General features: G+C 39.3%; 1 protein-coding gene, 1 long non-coding RNA gene and 1 other non-coding gene across 9 annotated transcripts in view; 1 reads left to right on the top strand and 2 right to left on the bottom strand.

The window, feature by feature from the left end:
- NVL (nuclear VCP like) overlaps positions 1-25606 on the top strand; it is a 104550-nt gene that overhangs the window by 23653 nt on the left and 55291 nt on the right. For 4 of the 7 annotated variants that reach the window (XR_013395202.1, XM_028825941.2, XM_028825939.2 and 1 more), the window contains 9 exons: positions 2088-2217; positions 2439-2515; positions 3463-3597; positions 6637-6738; positions 10703-10820; positions 12634-12778; positions 16930-17179; positions 18649-18867; positions 20847-20951. Coding sequence is in view for 6 of the 7 variants with exons in the window: in XM_028825941.2 (XP_028681774.2) it covers positions 2088-2217; positions 2439-2515; positions 3463-3597; positions 6637-6738; positions 10703-10820; positions 12634-12778; positions 16930-17179; positions 18649-18867; positions 20847-20951 (1281 nt within the window). In the remaining variant the exon portion in view is untranslated. Of the gene's footprint in view, positions 1-2087; positions 2218-2438; positions 2516-3462; positions 3598-5513; positions 5595-6636; positions 6739-10702; positions 10821-12633; positions 12779-16929; positions 17180-18648; positions 18868-20846; positions 20952-25606 lie in introns of all 7 variants that reach the window. The other 3 variants (XM_077938427.1, XM_077938417.1, XM_015115467.3) reach the window with 1 other exon arrangement.
- On the bottom strand, positions 921-6027 carry LOC144329665 (uncharacterized). The gene is made up of 4 exons (XR_013395278.1): positions 5969-6027; positions 4978-5626; positions 3125-3992; positions 921-994 (listed from the first exon to the last, which is right to left on the bottom strand). It is a non-coding gene; the product is annotated as an uncharacterized LOC144329665 (long non-coding RNA).
- On the bottom strand, positions 1768-1874 carry LOC114674907 (U6 spliceosomal RNA). Its single transcript, XR_003726002.1, has one exon. It is a non-coding gene; the product is annotated as a U6 spliceosomal RNA (small nuclear RNA).

The following is a 25606-nucleotide window of genomic DNA, read 5'->3' as shown; positions in this document are numbered from 1 at the left end:
CTATTTCCTCAGCTGTAAATTTTACAAACTCTAAGTACAAATCAAGTGTTTCCCGTGAAAATTTAGTGTCCAAATTGAGATGTGCTATTAACTTAAAGTGTACATTAGACTTTGAAGACTTATTAAAAAATATAGAATGTAAAACATCTCATTAATAATTTTTTATATTGACTGTTGAGATGATAATATTTTGGATATACTGGGTTAAGTAAAATAGATTATTAAATGAATTTCATATGTGGCTCACATATTCCTCATGGACAATGATGCTTCAACTGGTTTCTAAGAACCAAGCCCTTTGATTTGGCAGAACCTTTCCCCTTTTGATTTATTAATAGGCCTGTCCAAATCTCTTTGCTTTAATTATCTGTGTCATCCATCTATAGAGAACATTGTTATGGTGGGCAAGAACTCGAGTCTTAATGCTGAATTACTTTTTTTGGTTTGAGACGTGGTCTGCCTTGTCACCCAGGCTGACATGGTACAGTGGCATGATCACAAATCACTGTAACCTCCACCTCCTGGGCATAAGCCATCCTCCCACCTCAGCCTTCCAAGTAGCTGGGACTACAGGTGCCCACCACCACACCTGGCTAAGTTTTGTATTTTTTGTAGAGATGGGGTTTGGCCATGTTGCTCAGGCTGGTCTTGAACTTCTGAGCTCAAGTGATCCACCCACCTCAGCCTGAATTATACTTTAAAAAAATTTTTTTGGCTGGGTGTGGTGGCTCACACCTGTAATCCCAGCACTTTGGAAAGCCAAGGCGGGCGGATCACAAGGTCTGGAGATTGAGACTATCCTGGCTAACATGGTGAAACCCCATCTCTACTAAAAATACAAAAAGTATTAGGAGGCTGAGGCAGGAGAATGGCGTAAACCCGAGAGGCGGAGCTTGCAGTGAGCTGAGTTCGTGCCACTGCACTCCAGCCTGGGCGACAGAACAAGACCCCGTCTCAAAAAAAAAAAAAATTTTTTTTAAGAGTTGGAATATTGCTGCATTGCCCAGGCTGGAGTGCAGTCACTTTTCGCAGGCATGATCACAGAACATTATAGCCTCGAAACCCTGAACTCAAGTGGTCCTTCTGCCTCTGAAGTAGCTGGGGCTACAGGTGTGTCCCAGTGTGCTTGGCTGAATTTGTTATGACTGTCAAAGCAGCTCTATAGTCATATTTAATTTAGTGAATCATCAGCTGTCAGATGAAGACAACTATGTAGAAGACTCAGTGAGAAATAAAAGGCAAATATCAGTGTCCTTAATCAAGGAGCTCACAATTCAGAGAGAGAGACCGAGATAAGTAAATCACTCATACAAGGCAGATTATGCTAACTGATAATAGTTGCAAATGCAGTGTCCTGGGAATGTGAGGACGAGGTTAAATGTAACTGAAAGAGGGCCTTGCAGTGTGTCTCACGCCTATAATCCCAGCACTTTGGGAGGCTGAGATGGGCAGATCACCTGAGGTCAGGAGTTGGATACCAGCCTGGCCAACATGGCAAAACCCCATCTCTACTAATAATATAAAAATTAACTGGGCGTGGTGGTGGGCATTTGTAGTCCCAGCTACTTTTGGGAGGCTGAGGCAGGAGAAACGTTTGAATCTAGGAGGCAGAGGTTACAGTGAGCTGAGATCACGCCGTTGCACTCCAGCCTGGGTGACAAGGGCGAAACTCTGTCTCAAAAAACAAAACAAAACAAAAACCTCTAACTGAAAAAATCTGGAAAAGAAGTGGCATTCAAATGTTAAGATTTCTTTTTTCTTTTTTTCCCCCATATGGAATGCTTCACAAATTTCCATGTCATCCTTGCACAGGGACCATGCTAATCTTCTTTGTGTCATTCCAATTTTAGTGTATGTTCTGCCAAGGCCAGCACCAAATGTTAAGATTTAAATTGAGCTTTAAGGGCATGAGGAGAAGGACATTACCAATAGACAGCATCTTTGAGCAAAGAGATTGGGAATAGTTAACAGAGGTGAAAGTGCTAGGGCAGGAATTAATTTTCTTTACAATGCCCCTCTTTAAAAAATAAAACAATTATTGGCATAGAATTTGAAGCATGGCATATTTAAATTTATTTTCTTTTCAGGGTTCAAAAGATTCTTCTCTTTTGGAGAGTGATATGAAACGGAAAGGCAGGCTAAAGAATAAAGGAAGCAAAAGGAAGAAAGATCTTCAGGAAGTAGATGGAGAAATTGAAGCTGTCCTGCAAAAGAAAGGTAAGGTGTGAGTCTTGTTGGTGGCAGTGGTCGTGTTTGCTGTGAGAGAAACATCATTCTGTTCCAAGCTGTTTTGCTTGAGGGACCTTCTATGTGCAGAAATGTTTATCAGAAAATGTTTCTATATTTAATGGACCTTTGTTTACTTAAAGACTATTCACTATAATTATGAGTTACTACTGAACCATTAATCTTTTCATCTCCTCATTTTTGTTTACCAGCTAAAGCCAGGGGGTTAGAATTCCAGATCTCCAATGTGAAGTTTGAAGATGTGGGAGGCAATGATATGACGTTAAAAGTTAGTGCAAATTTCTAAATTTTACCTCAAATGGATATATTACTAATCAGTTATGAAAAAAAAGCCTACCTCTTTGTTTCTAATATGATCTGAGTATAGAAAAGGAAACTGGGAAGATTGAGAAGGGCAAACCTGACCTGTACCCTTTAGGGCGTTGCAGGAAAAAAGATGCATACTATTTTGAACTTTTCTATTATTTTGATTATAGTATATATATATATATATATATATATAAAAAGATCCATGTTTTTTAAAGATCCATGCTTTATAAGTAATATTGTCTTAATAGTACTAATAGTAATGGTAACTGTATTTATTTTTTATTTTATTTTTTTTGTTTTTGTTTTTTTTTTTTGCTTTGTTTTGTTTTGTTTTGTTTTTGAGAAGGAGTGTAGCTCTGTCACCAGGCTGGAATGCAGTGGCGTGATCTCAGCTCACTGCAACCTCCGCCTTCCAGGTTCAAGCATTTCTCTTGCCTCAGCCTCCTGAGTAGCTGGGATTACAGGCACGTGCCGCCATGCCCAGCTAATTTTTGTATTTTTAGTAGAGACAGGGCTTCACCATGTTGGCCAGGATGGTGTCGATCTCCTGACTTCGTGATCTGCCCACCTTGGCCTCCCAAAGTGCTGGGATTACAGGCATGAGCCACCACGCCCGGCCGTAATGGTAACTTTATTTTTAATGCCTATTCTTTTTCATTGGCCATGCTCTTTAACTTTGCATTGCATCCTCAAGGTACATAATGTTACAGTTTAGGAAATAGCTCCTCAGAGAGGTTATTGCTGAAATCACACAGTAGGTACCAGAGCCAGGATTCAAACTCTGATCTAAATCTAAATTGTATATTCTACCTATCTGTTCCATTTTGCTGCTCCAAAAAATAGGACATTTCATTCTACTTTGATTCTTCTGTCTTGAAAGACGTCTTTGTGCTTATCCTCTGCTAGGAGGTCTGCAAGATGCTCATACACATGCGTCACCCGGAGGTGTACCACCACCTGGGCGTCGTGCCCCCTCGTGGAGTTCTCCTTCATGGGCCACCAGGCTGTGGGAAGACTTTACTTGCACATGCAATTGCTGGGGTGAGGCTTACTGACACTTATTTGCTTTTGCTGTTTTTGTTGTTATTATTTGTTTTTGTTTTTTCTCTTTGGTCAACGTAAACCAGACATGGCATTCTTCAGGAAGAGAACATAGTTATTGGAACTGATCCCTTTGTTATCATGCTGATATTATTTGTGGTATTTATTCATTTAGTTTATTGTTTCTCAGAGCAACTTGAGGGTTTTTTGTTGTTTTTTTTTAATGTATGTAATTGTTTATATGGCAAGAGTTAGGTAGAAAGTAAACTAATACAGTTCTTTTTTTTTTTTTGGAGACGGACTCTCACTCTGTTGCCCAGGCTGGAATGCAGTGGCATGATCTTGGCTCACTGCAACCTCCGCCTCCCAGGTTCAAGCAATTCTCCTGTCTCAGCCTCCCCAGTAGCTGGGATTACAGGCACACGCCGCCACGCCCGGCTAATTTATTACATTTTACTAGAGACAGGGTTTCACCCTGTTGCCCAGGCTGGTCTCAAACTCCTGAGCTCAGGCAATCCGCTCATCTCAGCCTCCCAAAGTGCTAGGGTTACAGGTGTGAGCCACCGCGCCCAGCCATAATAATACAGTTTTAAACAAACCTTTTTATTAACACATAGCTTACATTTTAGTTACTTTGCTTTCCCTTTAACCCAATACTTACTTTATTTTACTTATTTTTTTGAGACAGAGTTTCACTGTCGCCCAGGCTGGAGTGCAGTGGTGCAGTCGTGACTCACTACAGCCTCAACCTCCCAGGCTCAAGTTGTCCTCCCACCTCAGCCTCCCAAGTAACTGGAACCACAGACACACACCACCACGCCCAGCTAATGTTTTTGTTTTTTTTATAGAGACGGAATCCCACTATGTTGCCCAGGCTGGTCTTAAACTCCTGGCCTCAAGCAGTCCTCCTGACTCAGTCTTCCAAAGTGCTGGGATTACAGGCATGGGCCACAGCACCTGCCCTCCCAGTGGTTCTTAGGAGCAGTAAAATAAGAAAATTAGGGTTATATTATTTTTCATAGAGCTAAATTTATTCAAAATTTCTATTTAGAGTCATGTTCTTATACTTCTTAGTTTTAAAATAATTATTTCTAAAATGGTAATAATAGACACTTACTTTGTGAAATTAAAAGTTAGCAATCTTATTTTAACCCTCTCAGATTTTTCAGAAACTGTAGGGGGCAGTAATGTAAAATATCCGAGTAACTTCAATTAGAAAAATAGCATGCTTGCCAGGCGCAGTGGCGCATGCCTGTAATCCCAGCACTTTGGGAGGCTGAGGCGTGTGGATCATCTGAGGTCGGGAATTTGAGACCGGTCTGACCAACATGGAGAAACCCCATCTCTACTAAAAATACAAAATTAGCCTGTAATCCCAGCTACTCGGAGACTAAGGCAGGAGAATCACTTGAACCAGGGAGGCGGAGGTTGCGTTGAGCCAGCACTCCAGCCTGGGCAACAAGAGTGAGACTCCATCTCAAAAAAAAAAAGAAAAAGAAAAATAGCATGTTATACCAAGCACTAATACAATAATGTTCTGTAAAAGAAAATCATTTGTAAAGGGGGACTTGATTGGTTTGCTTCATTTTTGTTGAATAATTCCATTACATGACTACTGCATGCCAGACTTTGGAATATAGTGTTAAGTACCACAATCCTAGTTCTAATATGAGAGAGACATTAAACAGTCGTTCATATAAATAAATGCTGTACGTAATAACAACTATAATAAGTGGAAGACAAGAAGTGCAAAATGCTATGTGGTATGTTGGGATTCCCAAATTAGAGTTGGGTTCAAGGAAGGTGTGGTTGAGGAAGTGAAGTTTTAAGATAAGCACAAGAATGAGAGAACAGTAGTATCTCTTCTCTCTCTTTTTTTTTTTTCCCTTGAGACAGATTTTCACTCTGTTGCCCAGGCTGAGTGCAGTGGCACGATCACAGCTCATTGCAGCCTTGACTTCTCAGGCTCAAGTGATCCTCCTGCCTCAACCTCGCAGGTAACTGGGACTGCAGGTATGCATCAGCATGCCTGGCTAATTTATTATTTTTGTAGAGGTGGGGTCTCACTGTGTTGCCCAGGCTGGTCTCAAACTCCTCTCAATGTGCTGGGATTACAGGCATGGGCCCCCACACCTAGCTTCTTCTTAAAGAGTCTCACTCCTCTGACTAGCAACTGGCTACTCTCTGGGTTAGGATTTGGAGAAATACTGGCAGGATGTGTGGGAAACATCTGTGTCACAACCCTTGTATTATCTCCTCAGCAGATGGGTAGGAATTGTTTTGATAGGCCAGGAATGGTCACTCCTGTAACCCCAGCACTTTGGGAGGCTGAAGTGGGAGGATTGCTTGAGGCTAGGAGTTTGAGACCAGCCTGGGCAACATAGTGAGACACAGTCTCTCAAAAAAAAAAAAAAAAAAAAAAACCAAGAATTGCTTTGGGTCAGCCATAAGTGGGGGTAACATATCTCTTGAGAGTCAAGACCCTTTATTCAGAAAAGAGAACATAATTTTATAGTGACATGTATAAAATAAAAACAAGTTAAATGTGTTTGCATTAAACCATTGATTTTTTTTTTTTTTTTTTTTTTTTTTTTGAGACGGAGTTTCGCTCTTGTTGCACAGGCTGGAGTGCAATGGCGCGATCTTGGCTCACCGCAACCTCTGCCTCCCGGGTTCATGTAATTCTCCTGCCTCAGGCTTCCTGAGTAGCTGGGATTACAGGCATGCGCCACCATGCCTGGCTAATTTTTGTATTTTTAGTATTAAGATGTGGTTTCTCCATGTTGGTCAGGCTGGTCTCGAACTCCCAACCTCAGGTGATCCGCCTACCTTGCCTCCCAAAGTAGTGGGATTATAGGCCTGAGCCACCGTGCCCGGCCAGAACCATTGATTTTCAAATAGTGTTTTTCACTGAGCCAACGTAAAAAGATGAAGTTCCTCAGGAAACTAGCCATTTCAAAAATTTGAGGGGACTGGATAAAGAAAAAGTAGGGCCATTAAAATTGGAATATTTGGTTATTCTTTTATGTGTCTGCATAGGAACTTGACCTGCCAATTTTGAAAGTGGCTGCTCCAGAGATTGTGTCTGGAGTATCCGGAGAGTCTGAGCAGAAGCTGAGAGAACTATTTGAGCAAGCTGTGGTGAGTCAGTTAATGACTAATGCCAGGTGGTCAGACGCTACCAGCTTATATTAAAGATCCTGCGTTTTCTGATGCTAGTATTTGTTAAGCCACTCACTGGCCATTCTTTTATTAATATAAACATGGTAATTTGCTATGCATGATGGCTAAATATTTAAAGTAGATTTAGTGATACCCACTGTTGGATAAATAACCCTTTTCATTTGAAATCAAACATAAATATAATTGGTGAGAAATTCTGGGCTGTCATACTGTAGTTATATGTTGAAAATATATTATCCTTATGATATTTTCCACTCACTTTTACTTTCCTCAACTTAAGTTTGGCCAAAAACGAAAACTTGTAAGCAATGTAAAAATTGTTATTTAGGATATTATAAAAGCAACCATAAAAATGCCAGAGTAAATTCTGTCATTCCTGACTAGTAAACTAGGGCAATAGTAATATCCAAATCTCATGTGGCTATTGAGAGTATTAAATGAGAGAATTCTTATAAAACCTTCGATATGGTGCCTTGCACACAGCACAAGCCCTGTAAATATTAGCTGTAATATTATTCACACTTGAACAAATATCACTGTGTTTAAAATTTAAAAATGGGGAAAAGTTTAATTTTATGTCATTATTAGCACTGACAATATATAGTAGCTGATGAATATCCAATACAACTGCTGGAAGCCTGTGTGAAATTAGAAGAGAAATTATATTTAAGCAGGAATTGAGAAAAAAAAACATTTTAAATAGCAAGAATGGGTAGGCCATCTACTTAGTTATTGTGTGGGCTGACATTGAAAAAGCTGTGGGCAACACTAGGAGGATAAAGAGAAAAGGGTGGAAAGGGCAGGGTGCAGAACAAAGCTGAACTTTTTCAGGTGCTACCTGTTTCCCAAAACGCAGTGGATTCCATTGTTAAATTGGCATGCATAGCTAGAGACAAGTAGTAAATTTTGTGTGTATGGTAAACATGATAAATAAGGATAAGAGACAAATGGCATCTTTAGGTTGTTAGTTCTGTGTTTAAACCTCTCACTAAACCAGTACTGAGCCAGTACAGTACCTTACAGTAGATGCTCAGTAAATATGTGGCCTAGCACCCTGCTTTTCCTGGTCCCCTCTTCCCTAATGAGAATGAGTACAGTAAAGCATGTGGATCAGAGAACAAAAAGGTAAAATCTAATCAAGTGATACTTGCTTGAAAACTATGCTTTCTTTAGGCCACATTCTGATGACCATCATTTATTCTTTTTTTTTCCCCCATTCAGCTTTCCAGGTCACTGACAAGTACTGATGTGCTTGTTTTCTGATGCTTTTGGCCCCTGTAATTTTACTCCTTTGTAACTGGGTAATATATCTAGCAGTCATAGGCATCTTTTGCAAACATTGTCATAAGGATGATTAGGGAAGACAGCCAGCTAGTGATAGGCTAAATATCTTTCCCTTTAAGATGTGGTGGTTCCCATGGTTTTGAGATGCCTTAAGCGACGCTGACAGCCTTAATTAGCATAATCACTGTCACTCCTAACCATTGAGTAACTGAGTAAAATGATTTAGATTGTACATAATTTTCTTCAATTTTTTTCATTTTAACTGATCCTTATCTCTTTTTTGTGGTAAAATATATATAACAGAATTTACCATATTAAACATTTTTTTAAGTTTTTGTAAATTATTTTATTTCTTCCATGATGATTTAGAGGGACTATCTTCAAACCAGTACAGATACTTCATAAATCATACCTGGCTGTTTTCTAACCAGTTGAGTAATCTGTTGCACAATAAGCCACCTCACATCTTTCAGCAAGAAATACATTAAATTTTAATAGTAAAGCCATTACACAACGAATTAAGACAACAGTTTAAATTTGCTTTAAGTGTTTCTTTGTGGGAGAGGACACTACACTTCTACTCAATGAAGAGAAACATTTTTACAGTCCAGAGGTCTTTTATTTTTTTAACACCTATTATGCCATGAATTCACAGGGAAGAGGTTCCAGCAGCTCAGGCTCCTTCCTATTGATTCTCAGAGTGCACTTCTCTGGGTGGAGCACGCTGATCATTTCCCTTTTGTTTCTTTTTTCTGATCATTTTCCTCCACACGTTTCGGAAAGCTATCTCGGCTCTTAGAAAGAGTGCTTAATGTGCTCAGTACGCACATTGATTCTCATACATTGATTATTTTCTTGGCAAGAATCTTGCCCTTGACTTGCTTCTTTACAACAATGCCAGCAGCATGCTGGATAACGTTATAAACTCTTCCAGTTTTGCGTTGGTAACACTTGTGGGACATTCCTTTTTGAACAGTACCCATTCCCTTGATGTCTACAGTATCACATTTCTTCCTTTTCTTTTCCTTTTCCTTTTCTTTCTGACAGAGTCTTGTTCTGTCGCCCAGGCTGGAGTGCAGTGGCACAGTCTCGGCTCACTGCAATCTCCGCTTCCTGGGTTCAAGCAATTCTCTTGCCTCAGCCTCCCAAGTAGCTGGGATTGCAGGCATGCACTACCCACCAGCTAATTTTTTTTTTTTTTTTTTTTGAGATGGAGTCTCTCTCTGTTGCCCAGGCTGGAGTGCAGTGGCGTGATCTCAGCCCACTGTAACCTCCGCCTTCCGGGCTCAAATAATTCTCCTGCCTCCACCTCCCGAGTAGCTGGGATTACAGACATGCACCACCACGCCCGGCTAATTTTTGTATGTTTAGTAGAGATGGGGTTTCACCATGTTGGCCAGGCTGGTCTTGAACTCCTGACCTCTGGTAATCTATACACCTTGGCCTCCCAAAGTGCTGGGATTACAGGAGTGAGCCATGGCGCCCGGCCTACAATATCACATTTCTTATAGATTTGCATATATATAGCCAAAGGAACAGCTCCATGTTTTCTGAAAGGCTTAGAGAACAACTATCAGGTGCCTCTCCTCTTTCCCTTTGTGTTCATCATTTTGGTTAATGACTGGCAGATGGCAGTTCCAACTGAAAAGGCTATTTTAAACATTTTTAAGTGTACAGTTCTGTGGCATTAAGTACATTCATATTGTTGTGTAATCATTACCCACATCCATTTCCAGAACGTCTTCATGTTCCCACACAGTAACTCCCCATTCCTCTCTCCCACCAGTCCCTGGCCACCACCACCATTCTACTTTTTGTCTCAATGAATTTGACTACTCTCGGTAGCTGATCCTTACCTCTTAACTTATTCTTTCTGAACCGTATCTAGTTTATTTCTTAAAAACAAAACAAAAAACTGGAGGTGATCTTTACACTGATGTATTAGAACTTTACCATCCTTCCTTATTCAGTGTAGCCTTTAAAATAAGCGTCTGGTACTTTTCAGTGTGGATGCTGGGAAAGTTCTGGAGATGGATAGTGGTGACATTTACACAACAGTCTGGAAATATTTAATGCCACTAAACTATATACCCAAAGTGGTTAGAATGGTAAATTTTATGTGTATTTTTCACAGATTTTTTTAAAAGCTTCTGGTGCTTCTCCAATTTCCTCTTATAGCAAATTATAGAGAAAGGCTTGGAGATTCTTATGTTGGTAGAAACCCTCAAAAAGTTTCTAGTAAGCTTGGTTTTGCTAATTTAAAGTTTAGAAACTTCTTGTCTTAATTTTTTTTTCTGTGCATATACTTATCCAAAATCATTGTTTCTGTTTCATAGCGTAGCAAATGTATCTAATTTACAAAAGAATTTCAATAGATTTATCACAAAACATGCATTGATGGAGAGACTGTAAATGTGTAACCCTATCTGCGGTCCCTTACTGTGTACTTTTAATCATCTTGGTTCTCTTAAGTCAGATAAAAATCAGAAGTAATACATGTGAACTGCCTTTTTTAGGGTTATTCTTTTGGCAAATGATCCTTGACCTTTAAGATTTTTTTAAAACTGTTTATGCTTAACTGTGCTTCAGTATAGGGGATGTATTTATGGTTGTCTTTTTGTGATATTTTTATTTCTAGTCAAATGCACCATGTATCATTTTCATTGATGAAATTGATGCTATTACCCCCAAAAGAGAAGTTGCTTCAAAAGATATGGAACGAAGAATTGTAGCCCAACTCCTAACCTGCATGGATGGTTAGTTTAAAATAATAAATTCATTTTAAGAGAATAAATTTTTAAAAATAGTGTAATTAATACATGAAGATATAAAATAATATTCAAATAATAAATATCAAATAGTGTAAAAAAAAAAAGTCATACTGGGCACAGTGGCTCATGCCTGTAATCCTAACACTTTGGGAGGCTAAGGTAGGAGGACTGCTTGAGCCTAGTAGTTTGAGGCCAGCCTGGGCAACATAGCAAGATGCTACCTCTAAAAATAAATAAAAAGAAATAGCACTTGTTTTGTGTATACAAGAAAATTTGAAGTATATATTTTATGTTCCTTGCATTACCAAGTTGCAGGTTGCTGCTTCTTCTGATTAGTGGATTGATTGATTGATGAGATAGAGTATTGCTCTGTCACCCAGGTTGGAATGCAGTGGCACAATCACAGCTCACTGCAGCCTTGACCTCCTGGGCTGAAGTGATCCTCCCATTTAAGCCTCCCAAGTAGCTAGGACCACAGGTGTGCACCACCATGCCTGGCTTTTTTTTTTTTTTTTTTTTTTTGAGACAGAGTCTCTCTCTGTTGCCCAGGCTTGAGTGCAGTGGCACGATCTCAACTCGCTGCAACCTCTGCTTCCTGGGTTCAAGCTATTAGCCTGCCTCAGCCTCCTGAGTAACTGGGATTACAAGTGCGTGCCACCACACCTGGCTGATTTTTGAGACGGGGTGTTGCCATGTTGGCCAGGCTGGTCTTTTTGTGATATTTTTATTTCTAGTCAAATGAGGCAGGTTGATCACCGGCCTCAGCTTCCTAAAGTGCTGGGATTACAGGTGTGAGCCACTGTGCCTGGGATTTTTTTTTTTTTTAAAGACAGTCTCACTATGTTGCCCAGGCTGGTCTTGAACTCCTGAGCTTAGTCTTTCTGCTTCAGCCTCCCAAAGTGCCAGGATTCTGTTTCATTTTTATCTAAAATTTTCTTGTCATGTCTTTGAGGCCTGTATTCTGAGAAAAAGCTTTCATGGCTTCCTGCTGGCTAAAGAACACACTGTATAAATTTATACATGATTTCATGATTTCCTTATGATTTCATCTTATTACTTTCTTGTTACCTGTGAGGGAAAATAACCTCAGACCCCCTGCTATTCAATCCTGGTTCAGTTGAGAGAAATAATACTTAGGAAAGATAAGATTTAAGCCCTCAGTTTTGTCTGTTCCTAGAAATACATTCCTAGATTAAGCCCGAACAGCTGAAGACTATTTTATATTCCCCTGCTCGAATTAATTTTATCAGTCTATTCTGAGCCACACACTTCAGCATCCTCCCCAGCCTCCCTGTTGTCCTGCTCACCTTGCATGGATTTGCCATGCATGCTCAACCCTCTGTGCTTTCACTCATGCTCTTTCTTCTACATAGAATTCCATTAACCTATATATCTGCTTGTTAAAATTCTATTTACCCTTCAAGCCTTTTCTGAAATGTTACCGCCTCCATGAACCCTCCCTTATTCCTCAGTTGGAATTCATGATGTCTTTTCTTGTATTACCATGGTGCTTTGTTTATATCTGTTATTAAACTTCACAAAATTTGTCTGATGCCATTTTTTTATTTATACACTCGATGTTTCTCAATAGATTGTGAACTGCTGAGGACAGAGTTTGTATTGTATTTATCCTCCTCATACCTTTTACATATTTGACATTTAATAAATGTTGATTTTATATGTACGTCACTGTCAAAATCTGTAATACTTTCTCTTTAACCATGAAATGATTTCTGTAACTATTATTGCCCTCAATGTCAAGTGCTTTGTTCACCACTCTTTCTCTGTCTCTTACTAGATCTGAATAATGTGGCTGCTACAGCCCGGGTGCTAGTTATTGGAGCTACTAATCGACCAGACTCATTAGATCCTGCTTTGAGACGTGCAGGAAGGTTCGACCGAGAAATATGCCTAGGTATCCCAGGTGAAGCATCCAGAGAAAGGTATATTCTTATAGAATGAAGTTTGTATGCCACTAAGTCATCTTAACTGAATGGTTTGAAAGTAAGAGGTGAGAAATACCATGTAGCCTTTTCTTTCTCTCTCACTTTCTTTTTGTACCAATTAAGTTGATTTGGAAAAGGATAAGCCCACATTAAGAAAATGATTTATGCTTGGGTGCAGTGGCTCAGGCCTGTAATCCCAACACTTTGGGAGACTGAGGCAGGAGGATCACTTGAGACCAGGAGTTTGAGCCTGGGCAACATAGTGCGACACTGTCTGTACAAAAAATCAAATTAGCTGTGCACATACCTGTAGTCCTAGCTAGTCAGGAGGCTGAAGCACAGGAGGATTGCTTGAGCCCAGGAGTTCGAGGCTGCAGTAAGTCATGATTGTGCCTCTGCACTCCAACCTGGGTGACAAAGGGAGGACCCACCTCTGTAAAAAACGGGAAGAAAACAATTTACTCATTGGTAGGATAATTGTTTTTCAGAAGTAATAATGGACTTATGTGTCCCTACTCATTTGTCTGGTCTTACTAACAATGGCTTGCATTCTTTAGTTGGCTGACCAGATTAGTGGCAATGTCTGGAGCTATAGAATACAGCAGAGCCATTTGGTCCACATACAGGTTAAATCTGAGTACCATACTTTCACCTATTGCACTAACCTGTCTGAGACCACAGGTCCTGTTATCAGTAATGAGATGGCGGCCAGACAGTTGAAAGCTGTTTGCTGCAGCACCAGCCTTTCCTAGTAATTGAGCAAATGAATAATGTCCATAGAGCAAATAAACATCCACCAATAACCAGAAATATAACTTCATAAGCAAGACTATCTCAGGAAGCACTGTTGAGGTGGTAGAGTGGAAATCGAGGTAAGAAATGTTCTGAAATATTAGGCCAGGTGTGGTGGCTCACACCTATAATCCTAGCACTTTGGGAGGCTGAGGCGGATGGATCACCTGAGGTCAGGAGTTCGAGACCAGCCTGGCCGACATGGTGAAACCCCGTCTCTACTAAAAATACACAAAAATTAGCTGGGCGTGGTGGTGCACGCCCGTAATCCCAGCTACTCAGGAGACTGAGGCAGGGGAATTGCCTGGGAGGTGGAGGTTGCAGTGAGCTGATGTCACGCCACTGCACTCCATCCAGCCTGGGTGACACAGCAAAACCCTGTCTCAAAAAAAAAAAAAGAGTATTTAATGAGGAAGGGGTGAACTGAAGATGAAGATCTTGGTGAGGTCCAGGAACAGTGCGGGAGTAATAGCACATATAAGCTCAGACATGTGAGACTGGGCAGAATGCCGCGTGTGAGATTGTGATCTCAGACAGGGGCCAGATCCAGGTGATGATGAGGTCCAGGGTGTGAGTAAGTAAGTGAGGGAAAAAGGCCAGACCTGGGCGGGATTGGGGTGCAGAGGCAATGAATAGATGCCCAAACTTTGAGTCAGCGAAGGAAAATTATTCCACCTCTGCCTCCTGTTATCCTTGGTCCTTGTCCAATGTTTTTAACATTTCCAAGCTTTAGTTTATTTATCTATAATGCAGTAATATTTATCTATAATGCAGTAATAATAACAGTAATAACTTTATCTGTAAAGTGATTAAAGGCTTCCTGTGAGTATTGAATTAACATAACCTAGCACAATATCTGACACATAGAATTTTTTGCACAATATCTGACACACAGAATTTTTTAAAATAAGGTAGCTATTGATATCTGTCTCTTTCATTATTTTTATATATAGAGAGAGAGGGTCTCACTATGTTGCTCAGGTTCATCTTGAACTCCTGCCCTCAAATGATCCTCCCAATATCATCCTGTACTTCAAAAGCATAAAATTATGGAAAAGTTTCAGCATACATCAAAGGAGACCCATATAACTGTTCAGTTTCTATTGGTGTAAAACAGACCACACCAAAATTTAGTGTCTTACAACACTACTCATTTTATTGTGTCACAGTTTCTGAGGATCAAGAATTTGGAAAGGCCTCAGCTAGATGGTTCTGCCTCATGGTCTCACGTGGCTGCAGTAGCTGGAGCTAGTACAGTGGTAGCTTTCCCCTCTTTTGGAGTTTCTACAGTATAATGACTAGAAATATCCACTTATTTTTAGGGATAGAGTACAACTATGAAAAGGATGTTATTATTTTCTGTTAGCCATTTTCATAACATCCAAAATGTTCTTAGTACAGATAGTCCCCAACTGACAGTGGTTTGGCTTATAGTTTTTTCAACTTTACAAAGGGTTTATCATGATGTTTTTGACTTAGAATGGGTTTATCAGGATGTAAACTCATGGTAAGTCGAAGAGTATTTTGTATTCTTATGCATAGTAGCAAACTGGATCTGTGTCTTTTGGAAATAGTTCTTTAGTGGAAAGTTTTCTTGATTCCCATTATTCAGAGTATCCAAGTGAAATTTTAAAAAATTTGTCAGTAATGTTTATCTGCTTCTATTCTGCTCACTTACATGATCCCATATGATTTTTCTATAATCTTTATTAGCGTGACATTTGAAAATATTAGTCTTCTTTACACATTTATTAATTTTAAAATATATTTGCTTGTCCAAGTTAGTTTATAATATCAAAATATGTAAATAAGAATTAACATTAATTGGTGCATGCCTATAATCCCAGCTACTTCAAAGGCTGAGGCAGGAGAATCACTAGAACCTGGGAGGCAGAGGTTGCGGTGAGCCGAGATTGCGCCATTGCACTCCAGCCTGGGCAACAAGAGCAAAACTCCGTCTCAGAAAGAAAAAAAAAAAAAAGAATTAACATTCATTGGTCACTAACTATGGATCAGCCACTGTTTTATGTGCTTTGCGTGTATTCATTTGTAGCAACCGCCCTCTGAATAAGTGCTACTATAATATAGATTGAATAAATGAAGAAACTGAAGCACAAAGGTTAAGTAACTGGCCCAGATTACAAAGGGTAACAGAGCTGGGATTCAAACTCTTGCAGTTTGGCTTCAGACCTTTTATCCTGAATATCTTTTTTTATTATTATTCGAGACAGAGTCTTGCTCTGTCATTCAGGCTGGAGTGCAGAGACACAATCTTGGCTCACTGCAACTTCCACCTCCCGGTTCTGTCGCCCAGGCTGGAGTGCAATGGCGTGATCTCGGCTCACTGCAAGCTCCGCCTCCCAGGTTCACACCATTCTTCTGCCTCCGCCTCCCGAGTAGCTGGGACTACAGGCACCTGCCACCACGCCTGGCTAATTTTTTGTATTTTTAGTAGAGACGGGGTTTCACTGTGTTAGTCAGGATGGTCTCGATATCCTGACCTCGTGATCCGCCCACCTTGGCCTCCCAAAGTGCTGCGATTACAGGCGTGAGCCACTGCACCCGGCCACTCCCAGCTAATTTTTGTATGTTTAGTAGAGATGGGATTTTGCCATGTTGACCAGGCTAATCTCAAACTCTTGACCTCAAGTGATCTGCCTGCCTCAGCCTCCCAGAGTAATTGCAGGTGTGGGATTACGGGCGTGAGCCACTGCACCTGGTCTCATCTTGAATATCTTTACTGCTTTTAAGTTTTTATTTAGGTCTTATCAGAAATTGTTCAAGATATTCCTTTAACAACAATTATCTAGAAGTCCAGATTTTTATAGATACCATGTTGCCAGTTAGGTTGAACAAGATTTTTCACACGTGTAGTACAGGGGATGAACAATAAGTAAAGTTAAAGTTGGAGATTTAACTGTCCTCATATAAAATGGGAAGTATATGGCAAGATAATTTTCAATGATGAAGATAATTAATGGTTTGTGTGAATGTGGGGGCTTTTATTTCTGGTAGACATCCATTTAATCTACTGTAAAAGTACCCTCATAAGTTATTTATCTTATTTCCCCTGTAATGTTATAAATTCTTAAAGGCAAAATATTTTTTAAAAATTCTATGTATTCCTCACAGCATTTAGCATGGTTCCTAACAAAGCAGATATTTACCATAATCCTTTCTGGAATAAGATGGAACATGTAACTTAGCATTTGTTGAGTGAATGAACTATTTGATCTTATATAGTATCCATTTTGATACCTTTGGCAGATGTGAAGGACTTCGAATAAATATAGTTGATGACTTGTTTTTACTATTAAATTGGGAATCGGAAATTTTTTCCCCTGTCTTTTCTACAGAATACTTCAGACGTTGTGCAGAAAACTTAGGCTTCCTCAAGCTTTTGATTTCTGTCACTTAGCACACCTAACTCCAGGCTTTGTTGGTGCTGATCTGATGGCACTGTGCCGAGAGGCAGCAATGTGTGCAGTCAACAGAGTCTTAATGAAGCTACAGGAACAGGAGAAGAAAGATCCTGAAATGGAAGATTTGCCATCTAAAGGAGTCCAGGAGGAAAGTCTGGGAACTGAATCCACTTCTGAAACACAGGTGCTTTCTCTAAAGGCACTTTAAATTGTCCTTTTAATGTTCTTTGTGTTATTTTACATTGAAGCAAGGGTCAGTATAGTTGAGGTTTATTACTTTCTGTTTTATTGGCATTTAATCTATAGAATAATTATCATTTATACCCATAATGTGTATCATTTCAAAAATACGAGTTGTTTTATGTTTATTCTGAATAAATTCATTTTACAATAATGATCATGAGATTCTGGAATGGGGTTGGCAGACTGTGGCCTACCCACCCACCACCTGTTTTTGTAAATTAAAGTTATATTGGAACACAGCCATGTTCATTTGTATACATGTTGCCTCTTTCTGCTTTCGTACTTCACGGCAGAATTCACATAGGAGTCTGCAGCAGATACCATAGCCCACAAAGCCTACAGTGTTTACTGTCTAGACCTTTACAGAAAAAGGTTGTCAACCCCTATTTCAGCATTGGCATTTAATTATATCTCCTGATTAACTTTTGGTTAGGTAGATTACAGTGGTCTGTTGACACAACTGTATCCACGTCGGTAGCTGCAAACAGCTCTGGAGGACAGTCATATGAATAATAGGGGACATTTATCAATCTAAGATCAGTATTAAATTTTTTAGTTTTGTGAGTCATGAAAATTCAATATATATAGCATTTTATGTAGCATTTTATAGCTTGCACAGATGGCTTCTGTATGTTATATAATTTGATCCCTGTAACCTTATATAAATATCATTATTTTCCCCATTTTATAATCAAAGGCACTAAGCTTAAGAGGTTGTGATTTGCCCAAGCCCATACAGCCTCCACTTTATAGAGCAAGGGCTTAAATCCAGATCTTTTGTTCTCACATAATTTATTTTTTTCTTAGACATTTGAAACTTTACTTCTGTAAAAAATAACAAACTCATTTGTTTTATAATATTGCATATAAATTAATATTTTATAAATTGAATTAATCGGTTACCTATTTTTTAGACTTATCCTTTCATCTTCACAAAGCAAGAAATCTGCCTTTTAAGATTTGATAGTAATAGGAAAATTGCCTTCCCTCTACTTAGTTGATAAACCGTTAAGGAACCATATTAATGAATTATACTACCTCCAGTGTAACTTTTTTAAATTTCAGCAGGATTCAGCTGTTTCTTGAATATTCATAAATGAAATATGGGAAATATCATGGTTGCTGAAATGAATATTTGCCAACTGCTTATATTTGCTATACCTAGCCCTAGTATATAGAAATCATTCTTATATATTTAATTATAGTTGGTGTATCTTTACTTGACCAGAGCATATGATCCTTTAGAATAAAATGAGCTTGTCTCATGTCAGAAAGAAAATTATTAAACTACATAGAAGTTCAGGATAGCTTACGGAAATACTACAGTAATAATTTTTATAAGTAGAAAATGTAACTTTTCTATAGCTGTTGTGGTGTTTTTTTATCTTCCCCTCAATTGTTCCCTTCAAGGATGAATTACAAAGGCTGCTGGGGTTGCTAAGAGACCAAGATCCCCTCTCAGAGGAGCAGATGCAAGGCCTGTGCATTGAACTGAATGATTTCATTGTTGCTCTATCCTCAGTCCAACCCTCTGCCAAAAGGGAAGGCTTTGTCACTGTCCCTAACGTGACATGGGCAGATATTGGTGCCCTGGAAGACATTAGAGAGGAGCTCACCATGGCAATATTGGTAGGTATATCAGCTGCCAAATATTATTGGCATGTCATGGATTAAGGATCAGAGATAAAGCTCCATGCACGTGTACTAGGTTCTGTGGCTAAACTGACTTAATCACTGTGTCTAAATTGACTTGAATGTAGCACTTCTTTCAAGTGCTAAGCCCCCAACAATGGTTTTTCTTTTGTTTGAGATCTGATTTATTTGTTTATTTTTTTAATTGATATATCACAGTTGTAAATATTTTGGGGGTACATGTGATATTTTGATACATGTATTAAATGTGTAATGATGAAGTCAGAGTAATTGGGATATTCATCACCTCTAATGTTTATGTTTTGTGTTGGGAACATTATACTTTTTTTCTTCTAGCTATTTTGAAATATACTTTTTTTCTTCTAGCTATTTTGAAATGTAATTTCCCTACTGGGCTATCAAATACCAGAACTTATTACTCCTATCTATATTTTTTTACCCGTTAACCAACTTCTCTTCGTCATACTCCTCTCCGCTTTGCCTTTCCAGCCTCTGATAACCATCAGTTTGCTCTCCATTTCCATGAGATCCACTTTATTAGCTACCACTATGAGTGAGAATGTGCAATATTTGCCTTTCTGTGCCTGGTTTATTTTACTGACATAATGACCTCTAGTTCCATCTATGTTGCTGCAAATGACAGGATTTCCTTCATTTTTGTGGCTGAATAATACTCCACTGAGACCTATTTTGTGCTGATCCTTTTGGTTGTGCTTCATTTCTATAGCAGTGAGTTTAAACAAGCACAAAAACCTTCAGGTTTGATTCAGTCAAGACCAAATCGTTTGACAAAGACTTTCTGAACCTGATTTTATGGGTCAAGGCAATTTTAATGCACGTAAAACTTCGGATTAATTTTTATTTACTTTACTTTTCTACTTATCGTTCCGTGATTCATTAATTGAAATATGATCGATTTAGAGGTATGTACTACTGAAAGAGAAAATACACTGGAATTATAGTCAACAGGTATCTCTGACAAAATTTTAACTATGCAAAAGTTACTGCTGCGTCTGATTTCTTAGAGGAGACCATTGTCTAAACATTTTATAACCTAGATATTTAAATGGTTTTCTAAAAAATATTTGTCGAAATATTCTATTGTTATGTCTAAAATGTTCTTAGATGTTACGTTCAAGTATACATTCCTCAAGCGCGGGGACTTTTCTCTTTATCACCACAGGGCATGAACAGGTAAACAGGTACTGTTCATATCTTTAGGCCTCACAGTCATGTTGAAATTAAGCCTGAGAGGCCGGGCACAGTGGCTCCTGTCTGTAATCCCAGCACTTTGGAAGGCTGAGGCAGGTGGATCACCTGAGGTCAGGAGTTCGAGACCAGCCTGGCCAACGTGGTGAAACCCCAACTCTACTAAAAATGCAAAAATTGGCCAGGCGCGGTGGCTCAATCCTGTAATCCCAGCACTTTGGGAGGCCGAGATGGGTGGATCACGAGGTCAGGAGATCGAGACCATCCTGGCTACCACGGTGAAACCCCGTCTCTACTAAAAAAAATACAAAAAAAACTAGCCGGGCGAGGTGGCAGGCGCCTGTAGTTCCAGCTACTCGGGAGGCTGAGACAGGAGAATGGCGTGAACCCGGGAGGCGGAGCTTGCAGTGAGCTGAGATCCGGCCACTGCACTCCAGCTTGGGCGACAGAGCGAGACTCCGTCTCAAAAAAATAAAATAAAATAAAAAATACAAAAATTAGCCAGGCGTGGTGGCATGTGCCTGTAGTCCCAGCTACTCACAAGGCTAAGGTAGGAGGATCGCTTGAACCCAGGAGGCAGAAGTTGCAGTGAGCCAAAGTAATGCCACTGCACTCTATCCTGGGTGATAGAGGCACGCTCAAAAAATAAAAAAATAAAAAAACATAAAATATATATCTGAAGATAATTTGAACCTGCAGTATAAAATAGGTATGTAATGGATCACCGTTGGTATCATTCTTTCCAGGCACCAGTACGCAACCCAGACCAGTTCAAAGCTCTTGGATTGGTGACTCCAGCTGGGGTCCTCCTTGCTGGTCCGCCTGGCTGTGGGAAGACTCTGCTGGCAAAGGTATATATGTTCAATTGCATGTAATTGATTTCTTACTATCAGATATGAATTTAACTTTAAATATTACAGTTAGGTAAGTCTTATGCATAATTTTTATCAGAAGTTTATTTTAGCAAAACTGACAACTTTCTTCATGAAAATTTCCTACTTTTTTAAATTACAAAGGCACATGATTGAAAAATGTTTATATCAACCATAATCCTATCAATTTTAACATACAATTATATATTTTCTGTGTATTATAGTTTAGCTTTTTAGTGAGTATTATTCCATAGTTTAAGTTTTTACTTGACTTGGTTTCCTGCTTTGGTATTGTTATTGTTTATAACTTAAATATTTCTTGTAATTATTTTCTAAAATTGTTTTTTCATAATAGAAAATAAAAATAAGCAAAAAGGAAAAGCATTGTGTGTAATTCACTACTATGTACTACTATTATTTCATTTCATTGTCAATCCTTCAGATTTTTTCTATGCATACATATCAAAATAATATCTAACTTTTACATTTTTACATGCATGTTTACAAACATAAGCTTTTTTTTCCCCCCCTTTTTGAGACAGAGTCTCATTCTGTTGCCCAGGCTGGAGTGCAGTGGCATGATCTTGGCTCACTGCAACCTCCGCCTCCCGTGTTCAATCAATGATCTTGCCTCAGCCTCCCGAGTGGCTAGGATTACAGGCACACGCCACCACGCCTGGCTAATTTTTGTATTTTTAGTAGAGATGGGGTTTCACCATGTTGGTCAGGCTGGTCTCAAACTTCTGACCTCGTGACCTGCCTGCCTCAGCCTCCCAAAGTGCTGGGATTACAGGCATGAGCCACTACACCCAGCCACAGATATAAGCTTTTTTAAACATATTTTTCTCACTTAGTTATATTTCCTGAGCATCGTCACATGTCAGTATATATTGATAAACATCAATATTTTTAATGCCTGCATAATATTCTACCATAAAGATAGATGTTCTATAATTTATGGAAATGATCCCATATTGAAACAACACTACTTTAAATGGTCTTGCACTTATATGTTTGTAGCTTGACTAATAATTATATTAGAATGCATATCTAAGTAATTTTCCAGTCAAAGGAATGTATGTTTTTAAAGCTTTTGAGCCATATTATTAAAATGCCTTCCTAAAGGTTTTCAGCAGTTTTTACCTTTGTATCAATAGGATATGAGTATCAATTTTCCCACACCTTAAACTAGTGATGGCCATGAACGTTGCTTTTAATAGTGGACAATCTAATAGGTAAAAATGCTATCTTGCAGTTTAAGTCGCATTTTTAAAATTACTAGTGTTTTTTTGGCCAGGCGTGGTAGCTCATGCCTATAACCCCAGCACTTTGGGAGGCCGAGGCAGGTGGATCACTTGAGGGCAGGATTTCGAGACCAGCGTGGGCAACATGGTAAAACCCTGTCTCTACTAAAGTAAATTACAAAATTCGCCAGGTGCAGTGCTGCATGCCTGTAATCCCAGCTACTGGGGAGGCTGAGGCACAAGAATTGCCTGACGCAAGGAGGCAGAGGCTGCAGTGAGCCAAGATCATGCCACTGCATGCCAGCCTAGGCAACAGAGTGAGACTCTCAAAAAAGAAAAAAGAAAACAAAAACTAATGTTTTTTTAATTTAAATATGTTTATTGGCTATTTTTCTTTGTGAATTGTCTATTCATATCCTTTCCTGTTTTTCTAATGGCATACATGTGATTTTCTTTCTTATTTATAATCACTTCATATATTAAGATTTGTTATTTATAAATGTTGATCAGTTTATCTTGACTGTAATCATGTTTGACACCTTGAGCTTTTTTGGTTTTATTTTTATGTGGGCAAATTTCTGTCTTTTTGTGCTTTTTTTTTCCCTTTGGACTGATGCTTATTAGAACTGTCTTCCCTACTATGCAGCCATAAAAAAGGATGAGTTTGTGTCCTTTGTAGGGACATGGATGCAGCTGGAAACCATCATTCTTAGCAAACTATCACAAGAACAGAAAACCAAACACCGCGTGTTCTCACTCATAGGTGGGAACTGAACAATGAGATCACTTGGACTCAGGAAGGGGGACATCACACACTGGGGCCTATTATGGGGAGGGGGGAGGGGGGAGGGATTGCATTGGGAGTTATACCTGATGTAAATGACGAGTTGATGGGTGCAGCACAGCAACATGGCACAAGTATACATATGTAACAAACCTGCACATTATGCACATGTACCCTAGAACTTAAAGTATAATAATAATAATAAAAAAAAGTCAAAAAAAAAAAAAAAAGAACTGTCTTCCCTATGTGTAAAGTATGTTATCCATCATTTTCAGTGTCTGTATAATATTACATCCATAACTAACCCTTATCAACTTTTAAAAATATTTTGAATTACTTGTAAGAAATTGAAATAATAACATGTTTAATAAGTACCACAGCAACCAAATTATAACTCCTCAGTAAATATCAAATGTCCATAGTGCTGTGTGTAAAACTTACGTTTATTTATACTACTAATTTTCCTTGCTTAATGTGTTCAGTACTCTTACAAGGCATTGCTTTCAGGGAGCTGGATATGGAGTTAGAAGAGAACGACACAGTCATTGATCTACATTTTTTTCACAATAGTTTTGGAAAAATATAGCCAGAAAGAAGGTTCTGCATGCTGGTGTGTGAATTCTCCAGGTCAATGCGTTCCCTTTCGTGTGTGTCTTATAGTGTTTATTATTTAATTAGTTACATCTGCCTTTGAGTAGTCCTGTTCACAGCAGAGAGGAGGTAGCTTGGATAACTTGAAAAGCATATATGGTACTAAAACATCATAGATCCACATTTCTCCTCTTCTTCTCCCCCCTACTGAACTGCCAACAATTGAGGACCACTCTGTTTAGTCAGATTTATTTTTGTGTGTGTGTGTGTGTGTCTGTGACAGAGTCTTGCTCTGTCGCCCAGGCTGGAGTGCAGTGGCACAACCTTGGCTCACTGCAAGCTTCACCTCCCGGGTTCACGCCATTCTCCTGCCTCAGCCTCCCGAGTAGCTGGGACTACAGGTGCCCACCACCATGCCCGGGTAATTTTTTGTATTTTTAGTAGAGACAGGGTTTCACCGCGTTAGCCAGGCTGGTCTCGATCTCCTAACCTCGTGATCCGCCCATCTCGGCCTCCCAAAGTGCTGGGATTACAGGCGTGAGCCACTGTGCTGGCTTTAGATTTCTTATATCTGACCTTTGGGAGCGGGGACTCTTACCTAGGACTCCATGGATGGACTTCACAGCTTCACTGAATCTATGAGCCGAGGCCATGTATTGTGTGTATATGTATTGTTTCTGGGGAAGAGTGTTCACAACAACTTTCATCAGGTTCTCCGAAGGGTGCAAGACTACGTGCCCAAGAATCCAGAAATAGAAAATGTCCTTGAATGGCAGAGGCAAAGTGTGGCCTAGGATAAACTTATGGAACAAATTATAGGTCAGAACCTAGAAACCTAGAGATGCATATAAAATTAGGTATTTGGCTGATCTTGATTGTTTTATTTACTCAGGATAACCAAATAATACAATTTTTGTTGGCACCTGCACATACTAAGTATGTAACTAGCATAAAGTCAGGGCATGCAGTTGCTGGAGTTGGAGAGGTTTGGGAGAGTAAGAATTGGGAGTCTAGTTTTGGAAGTGATAGTTTTGAAATGCTTGTGTGATCCAAGTGGTGATGCTGAGGAGTAGTAAGTGGAACATTGATCGGGAGCTCAGATACCAGGTTCTAAGAATAGGAAAGGACTCTCTTCCATGATCATTTTGAAGTTCTGATTGATTTTATTCAGATTTCACCTCTGCGTTCAGATTGTAATTCTTAGACTCTTCTACACATACAACTATGTGTTTCTCAACATTGACCCTTCGTAAAGACTGATAACTGATGTTGTTAAATTTTCATTTGTAAATGAATGAATACTTTCACCCCATGAGGTATTTCTTGAGTACAGAGACTAGCATTTTCACTGGAATCCCAAATTAGGGCTATAAATGTATTTGTATTTACATAATAAGCATGTTTATGTAAACAAATGTTCACATAAATATTTTGTGTCATTTCCATTTGATTTATAGCCTTAGTAATTCTTAGAAAGTCCTAGGTTTCAGCCTGGGCATTGTGGCAAAACCCTGCCTCTACCAAAAAAATACAAAAATTAACTGAGTGTGGTGGCAGACTCCTGTAGTCCCAGCTCCTCGGAAGGCTGAGGTGAGAGGATTGCCTGAACCTGGGAAGTCAAGACTGCAGTGAGCTGTGATCTCATCACCGCACTCCAGCCTGGGCGACAGTAAGATTCTGTCTCAAAAAAACAAAAAAAAAATTAAAGTGAAATTAAAAAAAAAAAGAAAGTTGTAGGTTATCCTTTGATTTTACCTTTATGTATTCCCCTTTTCCCATTTGTCTTTTTTTCTTTTTCTTTTTCTTTTTTTTTTTGAGACAGAGTCTTGCTCTGTTACCCAGGCTAGAGTGCTATGGCGCAATCTTGACTCACTGCAACCTCTGCCTCCTGGGTACGAGCAGTTCTCCTGTCTCAGCCTCTCGAGTAGCTGAGACTATAGGCACATGCCACCACGTCCGGCTAATTTTTGTATTTTTAGTAGAGATGGGGGTTTCACCATATTGGTCAGGCTGGT

The sequence above is a fragment of the Macaca mulatta genome, chromosome 1, assembly GCF_049350105.2.
Source record: "Macaca mulatta isolate MMU2019108-1 chromosome 1, T2T-MMU8v2.0, whole genome shotgun sequence".
NCBI classification, from domain to species: Eukaryota; Metazoa; Chordata; class Mammalia; order Primates; family Cercopithecidae; genus Macaca; species Macaca mulatta.
This window is presented reverse-complemented; position numbering and strand designations above follow the sequence as displayed.